Raw genomic sequence first — 25545 nt, forward strand, 5'->3', positions numbered from 1 at the left:
TTAAAAAGGCTACATACCCTGACCTTACCTGTTCTGTAGTCAAAACGTTTCAGCCTACACCTCCAGGAATGTCATTACTTTACTTAAAGCAGATTATAATGCATTTACATGTTTAAAGTATGTCATTGTAAAATGGTGATTATAATTAAAAAGCATCACAAGTACATATGAGTGCTTGGTGTGATATGATATGATATGATATGAAATGGTGTTATAAGTATAAAGCATTATTATAAGTATATTTATAACGCATTATTATAGACATGGTCTTCATAGAATTTATTACCTACATTTCTAAACCTACAGTAGAGCATGTCATTATTTTCTTTATGGGTTTGTTTCAGTGATTGTGGCCTATATCTCAGGGTGAATATGTCTGTCTCTGTGTCCTAACCTATAGCTTTTAGAGACACAATACAACGCAGTATGGGCGTTACGCCTCTCTGTAATGTGCGCATCTCTCTGTGTGTGTTAACCCCTCAGTGGCTCAGACAACAAAGCAATGGAGTCCAAAGCAAATTGCTGACACGAGTCCAGCGTGCCACCCCGCAGGGCCCCTGAACTCCCGGGGGTTGTATATATACCCCACCACACACACATTCTGCACCCTGCGACACACAGCTCACGGTTTTTAGGTAGGTGTTCAATGTAGCTTGTTAGTAGTCAATGTTATGTTATGGTACAGTACCGTCCACAGTTTCCCAAGCTGTGGACCATGATGCAGAAAGGGCCACATAATTGGTCCTTCAGTTACCAATTTGAACAATTTGAGGTCAGATTGATGCCAGAATACATTTTGTACTTTTGAATTTGTGTTTAATTTTAAAGCAATTATTACAACAACAACAACAACAACAACAAAATTAAATTCGAAGCAAGGGAAGTTTTAACAGGCTCCAGAAGGTAGGCTCAGTGACTGGAGCCAAACATTTTTGAACCAAGATTTTACCAAAACCTAAAGGACCTTCACAGTTTACCTGCCTGCTGTTTGAGAGAGAGAATAGTTACTACTACTTTTCATTGATGTTGCACACATGACCACTCCATGACATGGCATTTGGTCGGAGATGTTTGTGGGTGTTTGGGTCCATCTCTATCCTGATTGTCGCTCTCTTTCTCAAAAAGGTACTGCTGAAACTAAGAACAATAATATGGCTCAGACAAACCCCATCATGCCCATGGGCCCCTGGAAGGTAAGCACAATGGAGACATGCTGCTGAACACTATAATACACATGCGCACAGGGTACACTGAAAAGCTAGGATGCATTAGCATACAGTAACTGTTGATTGTACCGAGACAACGAGAAGAAGAACACCCGCCACATACCTGACATTGCCCAATCACCGCTCACCTCTAGTGTTACGCTGTTCCATTCAATGGTTCTTTTGCGTTCTTCCCAGATCACTGTGTACGATCAGGAGTGCTTCCAAGGAAGACGCATGGAGTTCACCGCCTGCTGCCAGAACATCATGGAGTGTGGAATGGAGAACATCCGCTCCCTGAAGGTCGAGTGTGGCGCGTAAGTACCCAGAAACATTTTCTTTCCTTTAGATTAAGGGAGTGGATGGACCTAGATGTGACCCTGGCGGACAAGTACACTGACTCTTTCTTTTGTTTACTCTATTCCTTTATCAATTTCTCTCTCTCTTCTCATCTCCATCCCTCTCTCTCTCTCTCTCGCTATCTCTCTCTGCGTAGTTGGGTGGGCTATGAGCACTCCAGCTTCTGTGGCCAGCAGTTTGTCCTGGAGAAGGGAGACTACCCTCGCTTCGAGGCCTACAGCGGCAGCAACTCCTATCACATTGAGAGAATGATCTCCTTCAGACCTATCTGCTGTGCCGTACGTCCCAAAACACCACCTGCCCGCAACACGCAACATGACACATTACACGTCACACATTATGACAAGCACATTATATTCTCCATACGATGTAACATGACACATAAAGTGATATTTCATGTATTGCAGAGCCACAAGGAGTCCCGCATGACCATCTTCGAGAGGGAGAACATGATGGGCCGTCAGTTTGAGCTGTGTGACGACTACCCTTCCCTGCAGGCCATGGGCTGGATGGACAACGAGGTCGGATCCATGCACGTCCAGTGTGGAGCGTAAGTTTGCCTTCTTTTTTATATATAAGCTACCAACAGTTGTTCTCAAACATTTTCATGTGAAGGACCCCCAAATGTATTGGGCTACGCACCCCCATTTCAAAATCTTTCAAAGATAGCCAAACTGTAAAATAAGGTTAAAGTGGTTAATTCTCTTTAAAGTTGCACTTTGCTTGTTTAGTCAATGCAAAAATCATGTGAAGGAGTGAAAACTTATAAGATCAGCCCATCACCCCTGATTACAATACTGTTACTGCACAGTTACCTTAATGAATGAGCTTCAGTGGTCTTTGGTAGACCAGTGGCTTGAGTATCAAAACAGTTACCTGTCACTACCACTTGGGGATGCCAAGGTAGGCTGCGTTAGGCAAAGAGTCCAGATCAGCTTTAAATGCCCTTTTGTGCCTTAGTGTATGAAATGCGCTGTGCAAATAAATGTGCCCTGCCGTGGTCTAACTGGCCTGTTCTCCTCTATCCCTGTAGCTTTGTGTGCTACCAGTTCCCTGGGTACCGTGGTTACCAGTACATCATGGAGTGTGACTGTCACTCCGGCGAGTACAAGTGCTACCGCGAGTACGGATCCCACTCCCAGACTCCCCAGATCCAGTCCATCAGGAGGATTCAGCACTGAGACGGAGACGTCTTCTTCGCACCTCCTCTTCTCCTCCTCCTCCTCTTCCTTCTCTCCCTCTAGCTCCTATACCCTATTCTCCTTCTATTCTATCCCTCCTCCTCTTCCCCAATCACCCCGGCTCCGCTGGCCCGGCTAGCCCAAGCAGGAGCTCCGGTCGGGTTTCAGGTGCTTTACCAGTGTCATGTGTTGTTCATGGCCTTTTTTATTTTCTAAAAAAAAACAAATAAACATAAACAACAACAAGAATGAGAGAGAAACCATCTATACAATCAAAGGAAAGATGAATTGAAAGAAAGACAGAACATGGGATTGACACAGAACCTAGAGAAAGAGTGAACCGGTAATGAGAGAAAGCCCTCGACTTCAGAGACTTCCTGCCCGGCCGCACAGCGGTGAAACACCTCACGACTTTTTGCGCCTCTTCATCGATGTCATCATCATTGTTTTCCTTATCAGCAGCAGCAGCAGCATCACCACCTCCAGTCTCTCTGTTACTGTGGTTCTAATGATCACTTTTGTGTAAGCCTGATGAATAAAGATGAATGAGCAAAGAAAGAGAGAGATTCCTAACACAGTGGATGGCATGTGTCTTGTCTCTCCCTATACTCAAACATCCCAGATATGACATATTCCCTGCTGACTCTCTCGCCAAGGGTACTCTTAGAGATGAGTTCAACATCCAGTATAAATTCAACCATGTTAAATTACAAAAATTACATCTTTACATTTGGCAATTACGGTATTGCATTTGGCAACTACATTTTAATTGGCATAATTGAAACGTGAAGCAGTTTCAATTATGGGGGTTGGGGGTTGGTTAGGTGAAGACATGGTTTCATGAAAACACAATAGGTCTACATACATTACTGTTTATTCCTTTTCATTTACCCCATTAATCAGCACTGATTAATTTTCACCTTCTCATACATGTACTGTACATGATCACGTGTCTATCTTTTTCATTTCATGTATTTGTTTATTTGGGAGAGACAGCATGTATTAATGAACAATACATATCAAGTACTGTAAATTCACAGGATTTAGCCAGAGATGATGGTAATTTTCATCCGTAGTGCCCCAACATAGAAACATAGACATAGAAAAAACATTTTCCATGTACTGGGTCAGCTTTTAGTGTGATGTTATAGATATTAGTAGAGTAGCACTAACAAAAGGGACAACCGTCAAACAGAACATTATGCCAGAAGAGAAAATCAGCCTCCAGTTCACTTTCAAAGGGTTAGAAAGGGTCACAGACGCACATGTCCCTTCCTCCTTAGAATGTCCTCTAGTTTGCCTCTCAAATAGCCACATTCACATCTATCTTCAAAGTGGCTCAGGTGTGGACATTGCTGCTGACTGGGTGTGTATAGATTCAATTATCCTTGAGAGCGAGGTGTAACAGCGTAGAAAATGGATGTGGTCCGCCGAGTCTGCATGTGTGCCAGAGCTGCTCCAGCTCAGCATGTCTCAAGCAATCTTCTGCTCCACATGCTTCCTCAGTTTTCATAACACATTTCTGTGGTGTCACACTCACTGCCCTCCACAAGAACACTCGCCCCAAAACACGCTCACCCCGCGTCTAATGCGGGGCGCCACCAGGTATTCAAAACGTAACCAAAGTTAACCTCAGTAAAACTATGCCTGAGCCTAGCCTTATTCCTAAACTTAACCTCTGTAAAACTATGCCTAACCCTAAACCTATTCCTAACCTTAACCTCAGTAAAACGAATACAAGAACCGCTGGGGGCGAGTGGTCTGCGAAAAAAATGGGGGCGATTCTTGTAATCTTCTCATGTGATTCTTGTTTAACTTCTTCAGAGATCAGATCACATGGGAGGTTCTTCCTGTTTGTACGGTGGATAGGAGGAGGAGTGTGTGGATAGATTTGATTAGGTTTTATTAGACTTTATTGTCCCAGAGGGACATTTGTTTTCACAGCCAGTACAACATAGAAACAGATAAACACAGCAGCATACATATACAAACAATATATAGAATCTCCAAAAATACATCCATACTTCCTAGCACACACACCAGTTTGTTTGATGTTATGCAATGCAAGCTCTCCTCAATTTGAAGGTCAAAACTGAGTTTAATGTTTATTGTATCGAGTTGTTCACCTGCTATGCTGCGAACGATTTTGACATTTTAAAGTGGGTCCCGATCCAGAAAAGGTTGGGAACCACTAGCCTCGCGTGGCCAATGGAGCGGTGCCAGACCCAAATCACAGAGGGCAATTCATTATTTTTGCACTGGCAGATTTGTCTGGTCCCAGGCTAGGGAACCACTGGTTTAGGGTTCATTATCATTACCTAGTTTTCAGTATTCTACTTGAGGATAAAGGATGCAGAGACAGGGACAGTCTGTCTCTAACAGTCCCGGCCTGTTGTTAAATAAGCAGGACTCATCACCCCCCCCCTCTCTCTCTCGCACGCACACACACACACACACACACACACACACACACACACACACACACACACACACACACACACACACACACACACACACACACACACACACACACACAGTGTGGCAGTAGACGGCACACACTATGACATATGACAGCAAGTTACATTTGTGCCTGTTAAACCTTTTAAACAGACAGAGGGCCGTAATAATACAAATATTAATAATAATAGAACTAATAATAACACTTAAACACACTTAAAACTATAATATACATTCAGACAAGACAGAGCTCAATCATGTACTCTGATGATAGACTTATTTTAAACAAGCCCGTTCTGCCTCATAGGGAAACACTCATTGTATAAAGAACATTACAATTTTACCTTAAATGTTTTACGCCATGCTGGGCGTTGTGAATGGAGCTGACTTCCAGTGGTGTAAAATAAGTACATTTACTCAAAGTACTGTACTTGGGAAAATAGCCGATCTACAAGCTCACAACAGGTTGCATTGCGACGTGTTGTGAGCTTGTAGATCTGCTATTTACATTTCTATACTTTTGGAAACTTGTGAAATGGGACATTCTGCAAAATGAGTACTTTTATTTTCAGTATATTTTAATGCGAATACTTTTGTACTTTTACTCAAGTACATTTTTAATACTGGACTTGTATTTGTAACAGAGTATTTCTACATTGTGGTACTGGTAATCCTACTTTAGTACAAAATGTGATTACTTCTTCCAGCACTACTGACGTCACACCGTCATGGTTTTTTATCACTCTTTGCGTCACACACGCATACGAACTACGATTTACGACAGTTGTTTCCTCTTGACGGCTGATGGTGACATGTCAACAACAGACATGGCGGCGGCCGACAGCCACAACTATTGGGAAGGTAAATGGTTGTTGTGTTTAGTTTAAAACAATTAGCTAAGCAGCACACATATAGGCATTAACCTTTCCTCTCTGACCGGCACATTACGCCATAATTGGGTGAATTAAACGTCATTTATATGTCCTGACTCTGAGGAGGAGGAAGCTGGTGTCACTGTGTACACAGTACACACTGTCCAGGCTGATGCTCAGCTGTTGTTAATGTAGCTTCGCAGCAGTGGTGGGAAAAAAAAACTCATTTTTTACTTAAGTAAAAGTATCAATACTGCAATGTAGAAATACTCTGTTACAAGTAAAAGTCCGGAATTCAAAATGTACTTGAGAAAAAGTACAAAAGTATTGGTATCGAGTACATTGTGATACCAATACTTTTGTACTTTTAGTTTAAAGTACCAAAAGTAGAAAGTACTCATTATGCCATTATGAAAGTCCCATTTCACTCGTTTTCAAATGTATAAATTATATAAAAATCTTTTGAAAATAGCAGATCTACAAGCTGTCAATGCATTGACAGGTCGGCTATATTCAAATGGCCGAAATGTATATACTGTAGGGCTGAAGTGGATGTATGTTTAATAATAATCAAAATCAACAAAGTAACTAGTAAGTAAAGTAACTAAAAGTTTTCAAATAATTGTAGTGGAGTCAAAGTACAACATTTGCCTCTGTGATGTAGTGGAGTAGAAGTAAAAGTACTGAAAACTGGAAATACTCCAGTAAAGTAAAAAAAATACCTCAAGATTTTAAGTACAGTACTTGTAGTTACTTTACACTACTGCTTCGCCGCTTACTTATAGTTCATCCAGTTCAATAGTTTTGCATTGGCAGATTGATTGTCTGCAGCTGTGGTCACATGTGTGTGAGTGGCGTCTTGCGAATAGATAATTTTGGCACTGATATTTATGTACGATTGGCCCCAATTACCTGGTTCTGGATGGACTTCAGTGTAGAACGTTAGCTAACAATTAGCTCACCTAGCTCGTCGTCAGCCTGTGGTTGTCTGTCTGTGTGTGTGTGTGTGTGTGTGTGTGTGTGTGTGTGTGTGTGTGTGTGTGTCGCAGTGTTTCTCACTGATTTATTGTCCTCGTGTGTCGGTAGCTCTGCTGTGTTTCTGATGTATTTGTCCTTGTTTTGTGTCTCCAGGTCTGCTGTTTCTCACTAATATATTGTCCTCTTGTGTCTCCAGATCTGCGTAAGCAGGCCAGACAGCTGGAGAATGAACTGGACCTGAAGCTGGTATCTTTCAGTAAGCTCTGTACCAGCAGCAGCAGCCGTGACCAGCGGCAAAGGTACTGTAGCTGTAGCTACACATTCTTCATAATACAGTATGCTGAATAATAATAATAATGCATGTTGTTTATGGGCACCTTTCAAATGACTCCATGACACCTTACAAAACACAGTTAAAAACAAGCAGCAAACAAGCGAAATATCATCACATCATACACACACGCACGCACGCGCGCGCGCGCGCGCGCGCGCGCGCACACACACACACACACACACACACACACACACACACACACACACACACACACACACACACACACACATTAATACAATTAACAAGTATAAAATAATCATCAGTGCAAAGCTCAATGTGAGTGTAACCATTTGTCAGTATCACAGTGACTATGCCAGTTTGCAAAGGTGTGTTTTGATACAGGATTCGAAAGTGGAGAGAGAATCAATATTGCAAATGTCTTGAGAGAGAGAGAGTTCCAGAGTCAAGGGCAGAGTGGCCGAAGCCTCAGTTTACTCTAGACCCTATGGTAGTCAAGCAGTCAGATGGTTGGTCAGATGAACACTATGGCACTTTATATTATCTATTTCTTGCACGATGTTGTTTTGTGTTGTTGGTATTTATGTTATATATGTGAAAAAAGATTGAAACACAATCATGCATTGTCAAAGCAAATTCCTGTGTGTATTACACAATAAAGGAATCTGAATCTGAATCTGAATCTGCAGGGGTGCCCAAAATGTAGATCGCGATCTACCAGTAGATCACAAGGGCAGTGCTGGTAGACCCTGTGCCATGCCCCTAAATATATATACATAATCACAAAACTACTCCTTTTGGCATCTGCTACTTTAATTAAGATTTTGATTGGCACGAAAAACTTCCTGTCAGCTTCCTTCGTGGCTTCAGGCAAACCCACAATGCAACGCTTTGTTTTCAATGGTGTTGCACGCAAACATCAGTAGCATTACAAAGTTATATAAAAATGTGCATGTCAAAGGAGCCAAAAAACACTTCCATACAGAATTGGAGGGAAAATAAATGTGTCCTCTGTCTAACGCCTGTGTCGCTATTCCAAAAAAAGGACATTTGTAACAGCCCCCTCAAGTACATTTTTTAAGTATATTCAGCAATGGGATTAACACGTTTTGGTTGGTCAGTAGATCTTGTTGAGCTGGTCATGTTAAAGTAGTTCTCAAGTCAAAAAAGTGTGGGCACCTCTGTAGTGAATTGAACGGCAAAAGGGGATCTGAGAGTATGGGAGGGTGAGATGCTAGGCTAGGTTATGAAGGACCTTAAAGGTGAAATGCAGAGTTTTGAAATCAATACGATATTTAACAAGGAGCCAGTGAAGTTGAGTTGAAGAGCAGGAGTGATATGATTTATGGAAGGAGATCTGGTAATGATATGAGCAGCTGTATTCTGGACCGATTGAGTTTTATGATGATACGTGAGAGGAAGACCAAAGAGGATAGAATTGCAGTAGTCAATACCAGATGTAATCAGAGTGTGAATGAGAATGGCGGTGACGTTTAGTGTAAGCGACGGACAAAGATGAAGATTAATATTGCGTAGGTAGAAGTATGCAGACGGATAACACACTCTATCACTATCCAAGATCATCTTAATCTGACGCTAAAGGCGGAAATAGTTACACAAACTACACATAATACAGCCTGGTTTTTAGTATATCGCGTAATACTAGTAGCCAGATTAATTTGACTAAAGAATCATTTAAAGTAACATGTCCCTCTCCATATCCAAAAGTATAAAGTCCTTAACTAATTTGACTTTAACACTGTTACAACACGTACATTTTAAGTTTGCATCAAAGCACACATTCATTCCCAGAGATGCTTTTTTGGTTCTGTGTCTTAATTGTGAACAAGGGACAAAACGATGTGTAAATCTGGAAGGGGTGTATTTTCTGTCTTTGAAGGCTCATGTTCTCACACCGTTGCAAACAGGTCTGGGTCTGTGAGCTCCTCTCAGGACAACATGCTGGAGGCTTTGACTGCTGAACTGGAGCAGCTGCTGGCCAGTGTGAGTTCAACGGCTCACGTGCATGCACTTCCTCACAGTTTCAATCAGGCCTTCTTTCAGAGACGATGTAAATATTTTGCATATAGAATATTTTATACACAGACAGCAGAACAAGCATTAGGTGTTGGCAGTGACAGACACTCATGCCATAGGGGAATTGGCAATGACTAAATTTGATTTTATTATTATGAATTTGTTTAGCCTCAAGGCTAACAATTACGTGATGGCAGTCTGTCTTTCTCTCTATCTCAGTTAGCTGTTGTGAACGACAAGATGGCAGAATACACACAGAGCCCTGGAGTGACGTCTCACAACTCGGCACTTATGCACACCTTACAGAGACACCGAGACATTTTACAGGTAAATAATCTTCCCTCAACCCTCCTATTTAACACTTGTCCCAGTTCTTTTATTTGCACTTTACCACTTAGCATGACGCTGTCCTACCTAAACATTAAAAAATTCAGCTGTGGTCATGAACGGTTTTGATTGAGAAATATGAGATGGTGTTCTGTACAAAAGTAAATTAATAGTGCGCTTCCGCTTTCAATCTCTATCCGGAGTGCGACTTGGCTTGATATTTTGTTCATAACGGCCAGAAAACATCTTTAGCACTGTTTGGAAATACATTGCAGTTCAGGAAAATTAACAAGGAAAGACAAAGGTTACCAACAAACCCATATGCAAGCAATTAAAGTAATAATGATGATAATGATTATCATGCAAAACAAGAAGGGGGCTCGCAACTCACTTTAAAATGCTCCAATTTTGCTGTGAATACAATTGGAGCATTTTAAAATTGAGTTGCGAGCCCCTTTTTGTTTTGTAGGAATTATACGTATATGTGTTTTCATGTCTCTTTGATCCTGCATTTTTGCTAATTGTTACGGTACCTATGTCTCCTTTAGGATTACACTCATGAGTTCCACAAAACCAAAGGCAACTTCCTCAGCCTGCGAGCGAGAGAGGACCTGCTTGGATCAGTTCACAGGGACATAGAGTGAGTGTTGTCATGTGTTGTTCATTGGGCTTGGAAACAGGCCTATATCACCATTTATCACTTTTACTAAATACTGTATAATGTATATATATACATTTATTTACTTTGTTCTTTACTTGCTTCCTCCCATTGTTACTTCCATCCTTACTCCCTTTTCTTTGTTCCTCCCTCCCTTTAATTTCTTCCTTCCTTCATTCTTTACTTGCTTCGCACCTTCCTTCCTACCTTCCTTCTTTTATACCTTGCATCCCTACTTCCCTGTTGTTTACTTACTTTCTTCCTTCCTTCTTTAATACTTCCCTACTTTCCTTCCTTCCCTCCCTTATTCCTTATTTATTTCCATCCTGGACAATGAGAGAATGGGGTGTGTCTTTGATGCCAGAGTGGCTGGAACCAGTAGATAATAAAACAAATCTAATGTCACTCATTTTAATTAATTTAACTGAAAATCTCAGGGATTCAAATATTGATTGGATCTTTTAAGGGTTTATTTGTATATTTTATTGTCTCTCTGGAAACATCACTTCCTGGCAAAACCTTGAATCAAGCATAAACTGACAGTAAATGTAATTTGTCTTCGATGGTTGAGGTTAAACTAATGCGCTCAGATGCAAAACTAAAGCAACTCCACCATGACAGGGTCTTTTCCACATCTCCAATTTGTGGAACTGGCTAAAATGTCTAAAATCTAAATCGTATTTAGGATAAACAGTATTCAAACTAAAGGAAAATCTATTTTAAGGACTGTTAATAAAGGTAGTTGGCTAGTTAATTGTAGAACTCACATGGGAATAGCCTTGCTCCAGTGTGGATCTCGGACTTCATGTCGCCAACCTGCAACCTCACTCATTTTATAACATATCTATGACATATTTCTCCAAATTTGGTCACGGTTAAAGTGACATAATCTCAAACGTATAAAAGACATATGTGGAAAAAAAAGAGTTGTGAAGGTACTTCTGTGGCCTACTGGTAATGTGCACAAGACATTTGCCCCTGAACGGCCCAGCGGATTGCGGGATTCGCTTCAGACACACAGACAAGACACGCAGTCCCTCTTATAGATCGCTAGACTCCTGCAGAGCAGTTGAATGACATACAGTACACTACGTTTGAGCATTTTTCTCTGCTATATTGTTCTTCAACAGCAGGAGGCAGAAACGTCCTGTTTGTTTCTTTACATCCCCACCCTATCTTCATTATTAATTATCCTTGCCTCTCCTCCTCCTATAAACTCTTTGTCTGTCTGTCTGTCTGTCTGTCTGTCTGTCTCTCTCTCTCTCTCTCTCTCTCTCTCTCTCTCTCTCTCTCTCTCTCTCTCTCTCTCTCTCTCTCTCTCTCTCTCTCTCTCTCTCTCTCTCTCTCTCTCTCTCTCTCTCTCTCTCTCTCTCTCTCTCTCTCTCTCTCTCTCTCTCTCTCTCTCTCTCTCTCTCTCTCTCTCTCTCTCTCTCTCTCTCTCTCTCTGGGGATATTTTTCCTAAGTGCCTCCTACAGTAAATCAAACCGCAAGGCTTTTATTTGAGAGAGAGAAAGAGAGAGAGTTAACGCGAGAGAGAGCATCATAGAGTGTGGGAGAGAAGAAATGGGGGAGCTACACTCTAGAAAGGTTTTTTTTTATTTGAGGGATAATTAATGTGTACTATCTATCAATAGTTAGATCGAGAGAGACGGGGGATGCAAAAGTGAGAGAAAGAATTAGAAAAGGCGTATACCGGAGTGAGTGACTGGGTGAGAGCGAGAGAGAGAGACGGATGATAAGCACATCAAGGGAGCGGGGTAGTGAAAAGAATAAAGCCAGATCATTTTTAACTGTTGAACGATCTAACTAGAGGAAGACGCCTCCGTGCTACACAGAGTGGCTGGGAATTGTTAGACCGTCCTAATGATTTAACAGCCTTTAATGCAGGAAGCCCTGTAATCACTGCCCAACCGCTGGCTTAAATGGAGAGAGAGAGCGAACGAACGATTAACAGAAAAGTGTTTGTCATGCTGTTTATGAAGGTAGAAAGTTTCATTCATTCATGCCCAGTTAACACAGAGGGCTCTGCACTTGGAGAAATGCACGGAAATCCCCCCCACCGGTCCCTGACTGAACACACACACACACACACACACACACACACACACACACACACACACACACACACACACACACACACACACACACACACACACACACACACACACACACACACACACACACACACACACACACACACACACACACATATTTTCATCATCTTAATTCCATCACTCAGTTTAATTTAATTGTGTTAATATAAGAATTGTATTAATTTAACTAACGGCGTGTGCACAAATGGAACCAAATGGACCCGTACACACAGTTAAATTACCACTATGGACTTTACTGTGTATCCTGCAATCATGAAATTGATTGACTCTCTTTTTCTCTTGACCCATCTATATCCGAATCCATCACTTAGTCTTTATTCTCTCTCTCTCTCTCTCTCTCTGTGTCTGTGTGTTTTCAGGTCCTATAAGAGTGGTTCAGCTGTAAATAACAGGAGGATGGAGCTCTTCCTGAAGGAGCATGAACATCTGAGGAAGTAAGAAACTCAGTTATACATCACACTCACACTGTTGCTGCAGTGGAAATACAACCCCTCCTGCCTGCCTGTAATTGTGTTTTAACACTCGTCCATTAAGTTTCCACATAGACTCCGTGGGTATGTATTCCATTCCAATCTGTTCTGTTCCAACCCGACCTCTTCCATTGTTTTTTCTCAATTCTCTCCTGTTCCATTCATATCTTCTTTTCTTGTCTTGTCTTATGTTTAAGATGGAGCTGAGGCAGAGGGACCAGTGTTCCCTGCTGAAAATGAAACCTCAGCCCACATTTTACTAATTAATGATACCTCTTGTGTCCAAACAAGCAGAATGAATGAGAATTCTTGTAGTTTTTCATTCCGATCACAGTCGGATAGACAGAGATCTAAAGATTCACAACGGATATGGAAACGTGTGCAACATTGTGTGTGTGTGTGTGTGGATATCGGAAGTGGATGTCGCTGATTAAGAAGGAATGGAAACCAGCAGGCTTTTCACAGCAAATTCAGCACGTGTGTGTGTGTGTGTGTGTGTGTGTGTGTGTGTGTGTGTGTGTGTGTGTGTGTGTGTGTGTGTGTGTGTGTGTGTGTGTGTGTGTGTGTGTGTGTGTGTGTGTGTGTGTGTGTGTGTGTGTGTGTGTGTGTGTGTGTGTGTGTGTGTGTGTGTGTGTGTGCACACAGAAGCCATTTACATTTATTACAGTAGGGGGGGGATGTGTCACGCATGTGATTTATTGGACATCTCATTACTCACCTCAGCCTGTGGCTGGTGATGTCTGCACGTTTCCTGTAACTGTGCTGCTGAGATAAAATGAGAAGGAAAAACCAACTGAAAGCACTGAGAGAGGAGAAAGGGAACCGGGTAGAGGATGAAACGAGGCGGGACGGACGAGAAGCAGTGTGGATGATCGGGTGGGCTGGGCAGGGAGATGGTGTGATGGATGAAAGCAGTAGAGAGACCAGTATTGATTTCTGGTCTCCGGTGGAGTCTGTCAGGATGTAGTGCTCAGCTCCCTGGACTGAAGGCACTGCCCGTCTGTCTATCATTTACGTATCTCAACGGCTAATGGCAGCCGCTGGAAATCTCATCCACATAATGTTTAGACTGTGTACATGCCTATATGGCATGACGTCATTGCACACGCCTTGCATTCATTGGCAAGAATTGAGTTTATTTAATAGGTTTGCACACTGTTCATTACAATTTTGCAAGTTGGCATCACAAAAGGCTGAAGTGAAATGTAGAATAATAAATGGCCCTGGAAATACTCTGCACTTGACGGAAAGTATAAGGTACTTGAAGGTAATTGAAATGTGCTTGAATTTGTTATTTTAAAATCATGCACAAATTGTGTGTTTAGGAAAAGCGTTTGTTTTTGAAGCTCAGACACTCAAACAAAAAAGGGCTTCCGGAAGAAAACTGTAATTTCTCCCTCATGGTGCACAAACCTCATTGTACTATAGAGATTAATTAACTGCCATTACGATACGGTGGGAGCAGGGACCAATCAGAGCTCGGATAACCCCAAAAAAATGTCCATTAAGCGCTCTGAGTGCCGTGTCGCTGGAAACACAGGAAGTGCTCGTTTTATGATAATAGAACCAAAGAGCTGTGTGGTTTGTAATCCAGACTTGAACTGTCTGCTGTTCTTCTTGTTCTTTTTAATTATTATCAAATAATGACATTCCCTTGAATTATCTTTGTATGAAAACCTTGTGTTTAGAGTAGACTATTTATGTTTTTTTACATTTTCTAATCTTTGCGTTTGTTTTCACTTCAAAATGCAATGACCACGTTAAAAAAGCGTCAATAGCTCTTATGAAATTGCACATAAAATAATAGTTTTTAGCTCTGCCAAAATGTCTACATCCTCAATGAATGATTTTTATTTATTGAAAGATGAACTTACAAACGGAATTTGCGTGTTAAGCATTTTGGTAATGAAGGAAACATTCTTGTATGTGGCTCCTTAAAGGGATAACTTTTCTTTTTCTTATCACAGTTCAGATCGGTTAATCGACAGTGCCATAAGGTAAGCTTTATTATTTTGTTGTCTCCCCTCCCTGTCTCCCCTCTCTCTCACACTCACACACGCACACGCACATGCACACACCTCAACTACCTGGCAAACAGACTCAAGTCTTGTTTACTGAGACATCCAGGTTCTTAGTCTGTACATCAAAAGTGGTGCTGTGTTTGAAAGCATATTGCAGTACAGTACAATATTGTATTATCAAGTGGCTAAGTAGTAATATATACCTGCCATTGGTTAATTGTAAATGGATTAACAGTCCTTCATTGGCCTTTCTTTGTTCTGCACAACTGAATATACATGTCATCCTAACAAAATGCGCTGCTATCCTGGTGATAAATCGTTCCAGTGAATTTGTCTACTATTTATTTTGCCTTCAAAAAGCACTTATGATTTCCTGCAGGAAAGAAAACAACAACTTGTTTTTTTCTTAAACTAATCAGAGATGTGTTCCGTCCACAGTATTGCCATGGCTACCAAAGAGGGCATGACATTTCAGAGAGGGATGCTGAAGTCCATTCAGACAAGAGTCACCACCCTGGCCAGTATCCTGCTATTTTCAGTCCATGACACCTATTAATCAGGTTTTTAGTCCAGTGTTGCCAGATTTTGCATGAGAAATAAGCAACCAGGTCTATGAAAACAAGTCCAAAGAAGTGACTAACACATGAGCACTTTAAACCTATGTACATTGGCTATTTGTAAATGGCAGATCTACAAGCTCAACGTTGTGAACTTGTAGATCTGCGAATTTGACAAAAGTGCAAAATCTGAAATATTTTTAAAACATTTTAACAACACAAATCTTACACAAAATGTTTTCAGATGGGGATACGTGATCAATTGCATATTAATTTGGGGGTCCTTGACCTGAAAATGTTTTAAACAATATTAGGAATAAAGCCCAAATAAGCAACTAAACTTTAGAAACAAGCCCACAAAAAAGCAACTCGCAACTATCAATATGTACAAGCAACTTTACAGAAAAACAAAGTCGCTTAAAATAAGCGGACATGGCAACCCTGTTTTAGTCCCTCCAGGACTAATTAACTAGCCTGGGTGCCAGCCTGCTTCGCTACGTTCGGCGGATTTTTTTTTCTCTCTGCGCTTCTCAGTCTGGAATGCCCCCGATTGACTCGTCTTGCTGAACTACACAGGAAGTACACAGGAACTACATATGTTACGTTAGGCAACGTCGTTGCTGATTGGATGTTGTTCAAACGAATGACGAATCAAAACGATCACACCGTTTTTTTTGTCCCGCCCCGCACCACAGACCAATCAGAAGCCACGGTAGGTTTGGAACCTTGGCTGCTGTGTCCCGCCTCCTGGAGATAGGAGGCATTCCAGACTGAGAAGCGGAGAGAGAAAAAAAGTCCACCGAACGCAGCGAAGCAGGCTGGCACCCAGGCTACTAATTAACACACATTCAAGCAATACCCTCTGGCAGTAATTGCAAGAGATTGTAATTTGCCCACTATATTTCCCCTGCAGTATTTCTGCATAAAATAGTCACATTGGACGAATGCTATCACATTGTGACATTGGTTCTTGAAACAAGCACAAATCCTGTCCTGTACCCTTTGTAATTAAAACGTGAAGATGCAAATGCTGATGAAAGTGCACCAATAAATTCAAGGCTATTCATGGTGAGCGGATGAGGATTCAAAATTGTGGCGGAAGTGTTTGTGTGAAGAATGGACAGAGTAGAATTTCGTTGGTTGGTTGGTTGATTGCTTTATTTGTATATGCAGGCATATACTGTACATCGAAATTCAGACAGCTGATACATTTAACAGGAACATGCGAAACATACAGTGATGCTTGAAACCAGCAGGGCATGCAAGCGAGTAGACACCACCTTTTTTCGCTCCCATGTTAGTGAATGACTGGTCGCGTATGGAGGCAGATCTTTTTTTGTCCCCGCTCCGGGCGGGGAAAAAAGTTTAATTGAAATGCATTGACCAGATGTCCTGCTGTGGGCAGGTTTGGCGAGAACAGTCACGCACAAACCTCCGTGCACAATAAGCGGTGAGTGCTTTTTTGGTGGGTTTCAAGCGTTATACACAAAACGTTGACCGTTTGAAACACATTCACACCTAGAATACCTTGCCAATTGTGTCAGTTTATCTTTTTCAGAAAAACAAAAAAACGACAGCGGTTTAAACAGGGTAGAGGGTATGCAGTACTTTGTGGAAAAAAGGGGGGGATAAACATTGCAAACCCCATGTTGACCACCCGAAACAGGTTTTCAGAAGCCATCCTACATTTAGACGAGCAGTATGAGGAACCATGCAGAGGCCTTTACTCTCAATCCAGTGGTGATGTGTTCTGTTATAGAAAAGAACCACCAGATGTGTTGAAATAAGTCTTTTAGCTCAGGTTCACATTTCTTGATTGTGCTACTTAAGGCTGCTATAACGTGTTTCAGCATACTGTCTTCATCAGAGTATCAATGAATGAAAAAACTGTGGCTGAGCACCCACAGCCAAGGCAGCAATCAGAGGAAGCGCATCTGCTCCTCATTTCAACGTGTTCTGTTATGTTTGCAAGCTGTTTGGCAAGTAAACAGCTGCCCTCAGGATTAAATGACTGGAAACATTTCACTCCCTTTAATGATTTTCTTAAATTGTTATAATGTACTAATTTAACTAGAATTGTAGTAATTGCTTAGTTGCATTCTGAGCATGATACTGCATTTTGTTTCACATAGGCATTTATATATATTTTTTTAATATTTTGTTTGTGGTGTAGGAACTGAAGGAGGCTGCAAAACTAAGGCAGGACCTATGGTCCATTTATGTCAATATCTGGCCCTTCATCCCAAAGTAGCTACAATTAAATATATATCATTTTGTCATTATTGCATTGGTATATTCAGACACATAGGACATTTCATACCAAGGGGCAGTGAATGACACAAAACAGTAAGCCGCACAATTACACCAATGTGTTGTAACTCAACTTCCCTTCATGCACTTTTCTCTGCGTTCTGTCTTCCATCGTTGTCTTTGCTGTCTTTTAATCTTTCTTTAAAATGTATAGCCCCTGTTTTCAATCGAGACTTTTCCTTCACCATGCGCCTCAGATCGTTTCCCTGCCATCAACGGTCTAATCCAGCGAATCAATTTGCGCAAGAGGCGGGACTCTCTCATACTGGGAGGTGTGATTGGAGTGTGCACCATCCTCTTGCTACTCTACACCTTCCACTGACATGTGATGGAAATGACCACAGCTTCGGTTTCCACCAAGACTTTACAACTGTTGCCAAATCTTTCAATTTTGAACCCTCCCCCTTTATTTTTGTTGTTTCTTAGAATTTTCAAAGAAAAGCTTAAAGAGATGAGTTTGGACCAAAAGTAATCACATTCTGGGGCCAGTTGCAAAACAATTACGTTATCTGAATTAATCTCATAGTATTTTATTAGGCAAGTCTACTGTATAAAAATCCGGACTGATTTATTTCCCCCCCCCCCCCCCCAGAAAGCTTAGCCACCCTACAAGGGTCAGGTTTAGAATATTTGTAAAATCGCTGACATAATTGTAGTCTATAGATCTCACTAAGCTATTTTAATTTAATATACATTTCCTCTCATATGAAGCTAAATCAGTTTTCTCTCACAAGCCTAATGTGCACTAAGCAATTCTATGGCAGTTCCTAGCTTTATTTTGCTTCAAATGGTATTAAGTCAGCCATTAAGACTGTGTTCCCTTCTGCTATTTGACTGTACCCACAGTTTATTGCATGTCTGCAAATCTGTCTGAAATGATCCACTTAAATGTCCATTTTATTCATTCAGAGTAGCTGTGAGTAGCCACGTTGGATTTTCTATAAGGCTGAGTCTGTCTTCATGCAACTGGCCCTAAGTGTGTCAAGAAATCTCGTAAAAGAAGAGAAAGGATTATTTATTCAGTGAATTATACTAATATACTTTAAATACCCATTTCTATTCTGCTGCATATTGTTCAATTTCTTCTTTTTTTTTTTTACTCTTTCAGGATGTATGAAGAAATCATTTTAATATGTATGTTAAATGTTGATATTATACTTTTATATAAGACTGTCTAATAAAAGAATGGTGGACTCAAATTCCTCATGCTAGTTCAAGTTTATTTCACACATGCAACTATGGCACAGGAAACCAGTCATACAGTATAAATGTAGAAACAACACGTGTGCCGACAACAATCAGTGCAGGGACACTCCATAAATGTAAGTGTCAACTAATGGCCATTGGTCATCCAGGTAGTTCAGACAGAGTAGAACGGAGATGTACTTGGAACGTACTGTTCAGCAATTATACAAATGATTTACCGCAAAAAGAGAAACTGCCATGATAATTGCACACGATTTTGAAGTTGCATGTAAACCTTATGTCAATTTGTTCAGCCTCCCACAGCCACAGTCATTCACATTCTTTACCATTAACTTACTAACCAGGGGAGAATTATTTTGAGTATAGCATGAGAAATGTTGCAAATGACACAGAATAGGCAGGTCCTGGAAGTGCATGTTAATAGCTGTATGTATTTATTTGTCCTTGATTATTTTTTTCTTTTCTTTTGCAGGACATGCATGTGCGCGGACATTCTGTGTGCATGGATACAAAGTAAGGATCCTAGTTTTTTGCCCATGCTGCATGTTTCTGTGGAAATAATGACAAAAATAGTCGATCTAATCAAAAGGAAGCTTGTTTCCTGTAATATGATCGTACACTGCACTGTGTGTCGCTGATGGCGCCCACCCAGGGATTACAGATGTACATTGGCTCTTAGCTGTCTCTGGTGCAATACATATTGTACATTGTCCCTTTTCAAATAAATAAACATCAAATTTAGTGCTTGGTGTCTGCCCTTCATCAATGGCAGACATCAGGCCCTGGTACCAGACCCATGCCAACAACAATGTACCACTATTTGGGACTGGGGATAATTGTCTCCAACAAACTTTGATGATCCACTCAGTCCCTAAGCAGAGCCTTTTGTTTATCGTGGTCCACTTGTTCACTTGTTCTTGAGAAACAGCAAAAGTGACATTTTCTCTCCTCAGTTCAGAACAGAAATGGGAAGAGTAATTTATAGGCATAAGTTATGTAGTCTCTGGCTGTAGTCATGTTTTCATTATTGGTTTTCTCTTTGGTTTTGTGCTTCCTTTTTTTTCTTGCGATCTTCAGAGGACATTTGTCTAGTCTTCTGTGAACATTTCTGAGATCAATTGAAGCTTATGAGTACCAACTCACTCTTTAGTGGCATCTGCATCCATTCACCGCATCTCTGCAAAAAGGGATAGACAAGGACAGATGTTCAACTTTACATAGAGGAACTTGAAGAGTCTGCAGAGAGTAGCAGTACCACAATGTAGAAATACAAGTAAAAGTCCTGTTTTCGATATTTTACTTGAGTAAAAGTACAAAAGTATTAATTGGCATCACAATATACTTGCAGTACCAAACATAAAAGTAGTCATTGTTGAGCAGAATGGCTCATTTCACAATCATATTATTGAATTGTAGTAATGCATTAAGGTGTTAATCACTTTAATGTATCAGATTTGTATTTAATAATCTAAATCTGCAAAGTAACAACATACTAAAGCTGTCAAAATAATTGAAGTTGACATAACGGTGCGGGGGTGGTGGGCCAGTTCGGACCAAAATGCCAGGGCTGAATTTTGGTCCCAGTCCACCCCTGGTGTGTGTGTGTGTGTGTGTGTGTGTGTGCATACCTATTGTGAGCACGACGAAGACGATGACGGCCACGCCAACCAGTATGGCGATACAACTCAACAGCATAGCTCTACGGCCATACTTGGTCGCATTTTGCACGTCTCCTGTGAGCAGGATTGACTTTGACTGCGTAGACACAAGAATAGAGATGTAGGGGATGCACAGAATCCATATGCACATGCATGCATGTAACAAATGCATGCACAATTATTATAAACATAATTTAACTCTGACACTCAGAGATATAAATGGATACATCAAACTTCACCATCAGATATAGCTATATAAATACTGTTTTTTAAACATATTTTTAGCTACATTTTGGAAATGGTGGAAAGTGACTAAGTACATGTACTCAAGTACTAGTCCACTACATCTCAGAGTCAAATACTGTACTTTTATTATTACAAAATATACATTAATCACTTCAGCCCTATATACATGTCAGCCATTTGAAAATAGCCGATCTACAAGCTCTCAGCATTGTGAACTTGTAGATCTTCTACTTTCTATAGATTTTTATACATTTTATACATCTGAAAACTTTTGAAATGGGACAGTCTGCATAATGAGTACTTTCTACTTTTGCACTTTTAATCAAGTACATTTGGAATTCCAGACCTTTACTTGCAACAGAGTACTACATTACAGTATTGATAATTTTACTTAAGTAAAAAATGTGAGTACTTTTTCCATCACTGGTAAATAACAAAAATGACTATTGAGACAATAATGACTTGTTTTGCACCCTGTTTTGCAAAAATGATTATGTTTTGCACCCTGTCCAGCAGTCCGTGCCTGCCTGCGTGCGTGCGTGCGTGCGTGCGTGCGTGCGTGTGCGTGTGTGTGTGTGTGTGTGTGTGTGTGTGTGTGTGTGTGTGCATCCCTGTGTCTGTCTGCCTGACAGCGCCCAGCAGCTAATCTCCAGCACTGTTGGCTTGGTGCCTTGGTCGCAGCGAAACTGTGCGCACACAATCTCTGGCAGAGCAGAACCTCTGCCCCAATTTTTTCACATTGCCCTATTATAGCGCCACCAGGAGGCCAATTTTTTCCAAAACATTTTTTGATATTACTCCTACGGATCACGTGATCAAGAAGGATTTGTCCGATTCCTCATATTCCATCAACATTGCTGGCCCACAATAACCTACCTGATCTGGCGGAGACCTGTGCTCCAATGAGCACTTTTCTCTAGCTTTTTTGTATACATTTTGGTAATGTTTGGCCACGATGGAACACACAACTCACCACGTGCGCGTACCACAGCGCACAGATGCTGAACGGCATGCCGCCCACGCAGAAGCAGGCCAGCACGGCCAGCCAGAGGTAGCTGGGGGGGGGCTCCGTCCCGGGGGGCACCGGGCTGAGCGGGGGTCCCAGGCTGAGCCGCGAGGTGGAGCGGGGCGCGGCCGCGGCGAGGTGCCCCACGGAGCCCGACTTGAGCGGCGCCCTGTGTCCGGTCTGCTCCGCGTCCAGGGAGCGGACGCTCCCCCTGATGTTGAGGTGGAAGGTGTCGGAGGGGTTCATGTTGCTCTCCCCCCCGGCGCAGGGCTCCGTCATGGTGGAACTCAGCAGTTTCTCCGTGTCGTGGAAGTCGCTGTGGTGATGGTGGTGGTGATGGGACACCCCATCCCGCTCCCCCATCAGGCCGCTTGTCCCGTAGGCGGTGTCCGTGTTGATCGCCATTATGCTTTATGGAGAAGATCTGATTTTCTTGCCGCACTTGACTCTTCTTCTCCAAATCCAGGAGAATTTCTAATGAACTAAACCGCTTTCCTTTGTCTCAAGGGGTCTTCCTTAGATGCTCTCCATCGAGTGGTTTCATCAGATTAAGTCTCATACATTCACCGAGTCTAATTCCTTTAAAGGCACAAACTATTTCATTAAGCATATAAGGTCCTTAATGATGAGGAGTTGTTATCGACGTCTCGGTCCCTCCCGGGTTGAGTTTGGACTGAGCAGCTCCAACGCAGCCTTCCCCTCACACCCCCCACCCTCCTCTAGTGAGATGTTAGCGCATCATCTCTATACATCTCCACGGCATATTCATATAAGCCCCGTTTATACCAGGCTGTGACAATATGAGAAAGGAGGAGAAAAAAAACACAGTTAAACCTCTTTTTGAGTCAACACGTGCCGCGCGTAAAAGCTTTCCATTTACGCGCGGTTAATCAGCTGGATCCGCATGGTGTGTTAGAGTCCCTGCCTGCCTGCCTGTCTGTCTGTCTGTCTGTCTGTCTGTCTGTCTGTCTGTCTGTCTGTCTGTCTGTGCGCATGAAAGTGAGAGTGAGAGCCCAGGTAGTGTGTAACTGTAATATGAACCATGAGCCCCCGAGCCTGCACTGTACACACTGTACACACCCTGGATCTAATGACCATGCAAACAGAAGCATTATATTACTCTTTGCCAATGCATTATGGGATTACAGTAGCCCATGCTTTTGCACGCATGTTTTGTGCCAAGTCATTAGCAGTGGTGGAAAAAGTACTCTATTTTTTTACTTAAGTAAAAGTATCAATACTGTAATGTAGAAATACTTAAGTAGACCTACAGTAGGCCTACTTGAGTAAATGTGCTTAGTTACAGCACTGAGGTAGCCTACTCGAGCACTACAAGAGCCATGCCCTATTGCGCTTATACTACAACTATTAACTAATAATAATAACCATGTATTTGAGTACACTATTGATAATAGCTCTCCTCTCCCCATAACTCCCCCTTTTCCAGTTTCCAGTTTCCATTAAGGTCCATTGCAAAAGTAGCCATGCCCATGCAGGACATTCTGTCCAGTCATCATGAGATTCCTGTCTATAGGCTACATCCAATCCATCCATCACAGTGCAGACAATCTGATCTAAAGCTGTGTGAATGAACCAACAGAGAGCACCGCATTGACCATTCAGAATACTTTTTGTAAGTGATATCCTATATAATCTGACTGATAATATGCACCTGCCTGGCCAGGCCACCCCTGACCCCTGGGTCAAATATGATATTAGCCAGTACTGTACATGTTTTGTGTGTTTGTTTGTGAGTGTGACTGTTTTATTACTCAAAGGTATTTACACAAGTATTGGAGGCAAAAGCGGTCAAATGATGGATTAACACACAAAGATTAACACAAAGATTCACACTTATAGAAAGGTAGGCGCACTGTCATAGAGCTAGCGTTTTGTGACCCTAGCCTAGTGTATTGTGCCATCTATTGGTGGTGTTGAGGAAATGCATTTCATTGCATATGTTAGTCCAGTGGTTCTCAAAGTGGGGTCTGGGGACCCCCAGGGCTCCTTGAGGGAGTTCCAGGGGGTCCCCAGCTAAATGATAGCTAGGAACCAAATGGACCAAATTGACCCTTATGGGTCTGTAACTCATACATGTACATTTGTACACTCTCTGAGTTAAATTAACATTGGTTTTACAATATAAATTGGGGTTCCAGAGATATAAATGCCATTCAATGGGGGTCCGTAGCCTAATGCATGTCAAACTGGGGGTCCTTTAAATTAAATTGGTTTAGAATTACTGCTAGAGACGTAAAAATCTTCTCTTATGGGGCTCCCTGGCAAATGTTTTCAAATGGGGGTCTGCGGGCTAATAAGTGTCAATTTGGGGGTCCTTGAGAATAAAGAAAAGGCCTCACACTCTTAGCCACAATGCAGGATTTATTTGGATGGGAAACCAACGTTTCGAAAACTTACATCTATAGGGGAGGACACACACAGGTGATCTCCATTGGGGGTGTGTTTGCAATCAAGATTCAATCAAGTTCTAATAGTCCTAAATGGGCAGGTATCACATGCACTTGTCAAATACATCAAGACAATGCTTCTAAATGTACAAAATGTATCAAAGATATTATCGCATGTTATTTTTTACAAATATCTACCAAAAATATTTGATAAATATATTATATTATAATATAATATATATTTTTTATAAATATTTAACAAATATTCAAGGACAAAGACAACAGAGAATAGTAAACCAGCGATGAAGTTTAAAAGTTCCATGGTGAATATTTGTTTTAAATATATATATATATATATATATATATATATATATATATATATATATATATATATATATATATATATATATGAATTATTATTACTCAAAACGTTTTTAAATCATTATCACACATCATGCAGACCTGCACTTGCGATAATATCTTTAATATATTTTGTGCATTTAGAAGCATTGTCTTGGATGTCTTGGATGTATGTAGTGCATGTGATACCCGCCCATTTAGGGCTATACTACTATACAGTAGGCCTATACCTGATTGAATCTTGATTGCAAACACACCCCCAATGGAGATCATTGTGTGATCCTCCCCTATAAATCTGAGTTTTTTCCCCTGTTGAGCTATTCCTGAAGAAAACTTAGCAAGGTCCAAACGTTGGTTTCCCATCCAAATAAATTCTGCATCGTGGCTACAAGTGTGAGGTCTGTCCTCCTCCCTTTTGATTGATAATTTTCAGTCATTGGCTGCCATGAAAATGTTTGGGAACCACTGCGTTAGTCACGTAATCATTCTGATATTGTATTCATCTTCTTCATGATCTCAAGTTTCATTCATTTACTCCTGTCTCATCTCATGGTGTCTTGGTCATGGATAGTCAGAGACAGATAAGCCCAGTGTTGCCAAATTTAGCGAGAAAAACAAGCAATCAGGTCTATGAAAACATGCCCAAAAGAAGCGACTATTATTGGGCTACGTGAACACGTTGAACCTATATCGGGTGTTTGAAAATAGCAGATCTACATGTTCACGATGCGTTGTGAGCTTTTAGATCTGTTTATTTTTGTTTTCAAAGAAAAAAGTTATGTTTTTGATACAAAATATTGTAGGCTACATATTAATTTGGG

The 25545-nt window shown here is 41.3% G+C and overlaps 3 protein-coding genes across 4 annotated transcripts; 2 read left to right on the forward strand and 1 right to left on the reverse strand.

The window, feature by feature from the left end:
- Positions 1-1151: 1151 nt before the first annotated feature.
- LOC311056964 (beta-crystallin A1-like) lies at positions 1152-2746 on the forward strand (the record flags this gene model as incomplete). The annotated part of the gene is made up of 5 exons (XM_084073827.1): positions 1152-1193; positions 1404-1522; positions 1702-1843; positions 1973-2115; positions 2599-2746. 5 exons carry the CDS (start codon positions 1152-1154, stop codon positions 2744-2746), a joined length of 594 nt encoding a protein of 197 aa, XP_083929953.1.
- Positions 2747-6002: 3256 nt separating this feature from the next.
- Positions 6003-19033, forward strand: LOC311057955 (Golgi SNAP receptor complex member 1-like). Of its 2 annotated transcripts, XR_014602017.1 has the most exons (10): positions 6003-6064; positions 7250-7352; positions 9274-9349; positions 9602-9709; positions 10258-10349; positions 12842-12916; positions 14920-14949; positions 15412-15494; positions 18038-18459; positions 18687-19033. XR_014602017.1 is itself a non-coding variant. In XM_084075175.1 (9 exons), exons 1-9 carry the CDS (start codon positions 6016-6018, stop codon positions 18160-18162), a joined length of 741 nt encoding a protein of 246 aa, XP_083931301.1. In that variant the 5' UTR covers positions 6003-6015; the 3' UTR covers positions 18163-19033. The 2 variants fall into 2 exon arrangements, 1 of the variants encoding a protein (XP_083931301.1); XM_084075175.1 differs by having other exon boundaries at positions 18038-19033.
- Positions 19034-20165: 1132 nt separating this feature from the next.
- Positions 20166-22599, reverse strand: LOC311057824 (trafficking regulator of GLUT4 1-like). Its single transcript, XM_084074922.1, has 3 exons — positions 21924-22599; positions 20675-20801; positions 20166-20223 (listed from the first exon to the last, which is right to left on the reverse strand). Exons 1-3 carry the CDS (start codon positions 22359-22361, stop codon positions 20213-20215), a joined length of 576 nt encoding a protein of 191 aa, XP_083931048.1. The 5' UTR covers positions 22362-22599; the 3' UTR covers positions 20166-20212.
- Between the last annotated feature and the right edge of the window lie 2946 nt (positions 22600-25545).

The sequence above is a fragment of the Gymnoscopelus microlampas genome (genome assembly GCF_963454915.1).
Source record: "Gymnoscopelus microlampas genome assembly, chromosome: 12".
NCBI lineage: Eukaryota > Metazoa > Chordata > Actinopteri > Myctophiformes > Myctophidae > Gymnoscopelus > Gymnoscopelus microlampas.

Coding starts and splice junctions, on each gene's coding strand:
- LOC311057824 (XM_084074922.1), bottom strand. CDS start 22,361: ATGGCGATCAACACGGACACCGCCTACGGGACAAGCGGCCTGATGGGG. Junction 20,802..21,923: donor CGCTGTGGTACGCGCACGTG/GTGAGTTGTGTG, acceptor GTGTCTACGCAG/TCAAAGTCAATCCTGCTCAC.
- LOC311057955 (XM_084075175.1), top strand. CDS start 6,016: ATGTCAACAACAGACATGGCGGCGGCCGACAGCCACAACTATTGGGAA. Junction 7,353..9,273: donor AGCCGTGACCAGCGGCAAAG/GTACTGTAGCTG, acceptor CGTTGCAAACAG/GTCTGGGTCTGTGAGCTCCT. Junction 9,710..10,257: donor GACACCGAGACATTTTACAG/GTAAATAATCTT, acceptor TGTCTCCTTTAG/GATTACACTCATGAGTTCCA.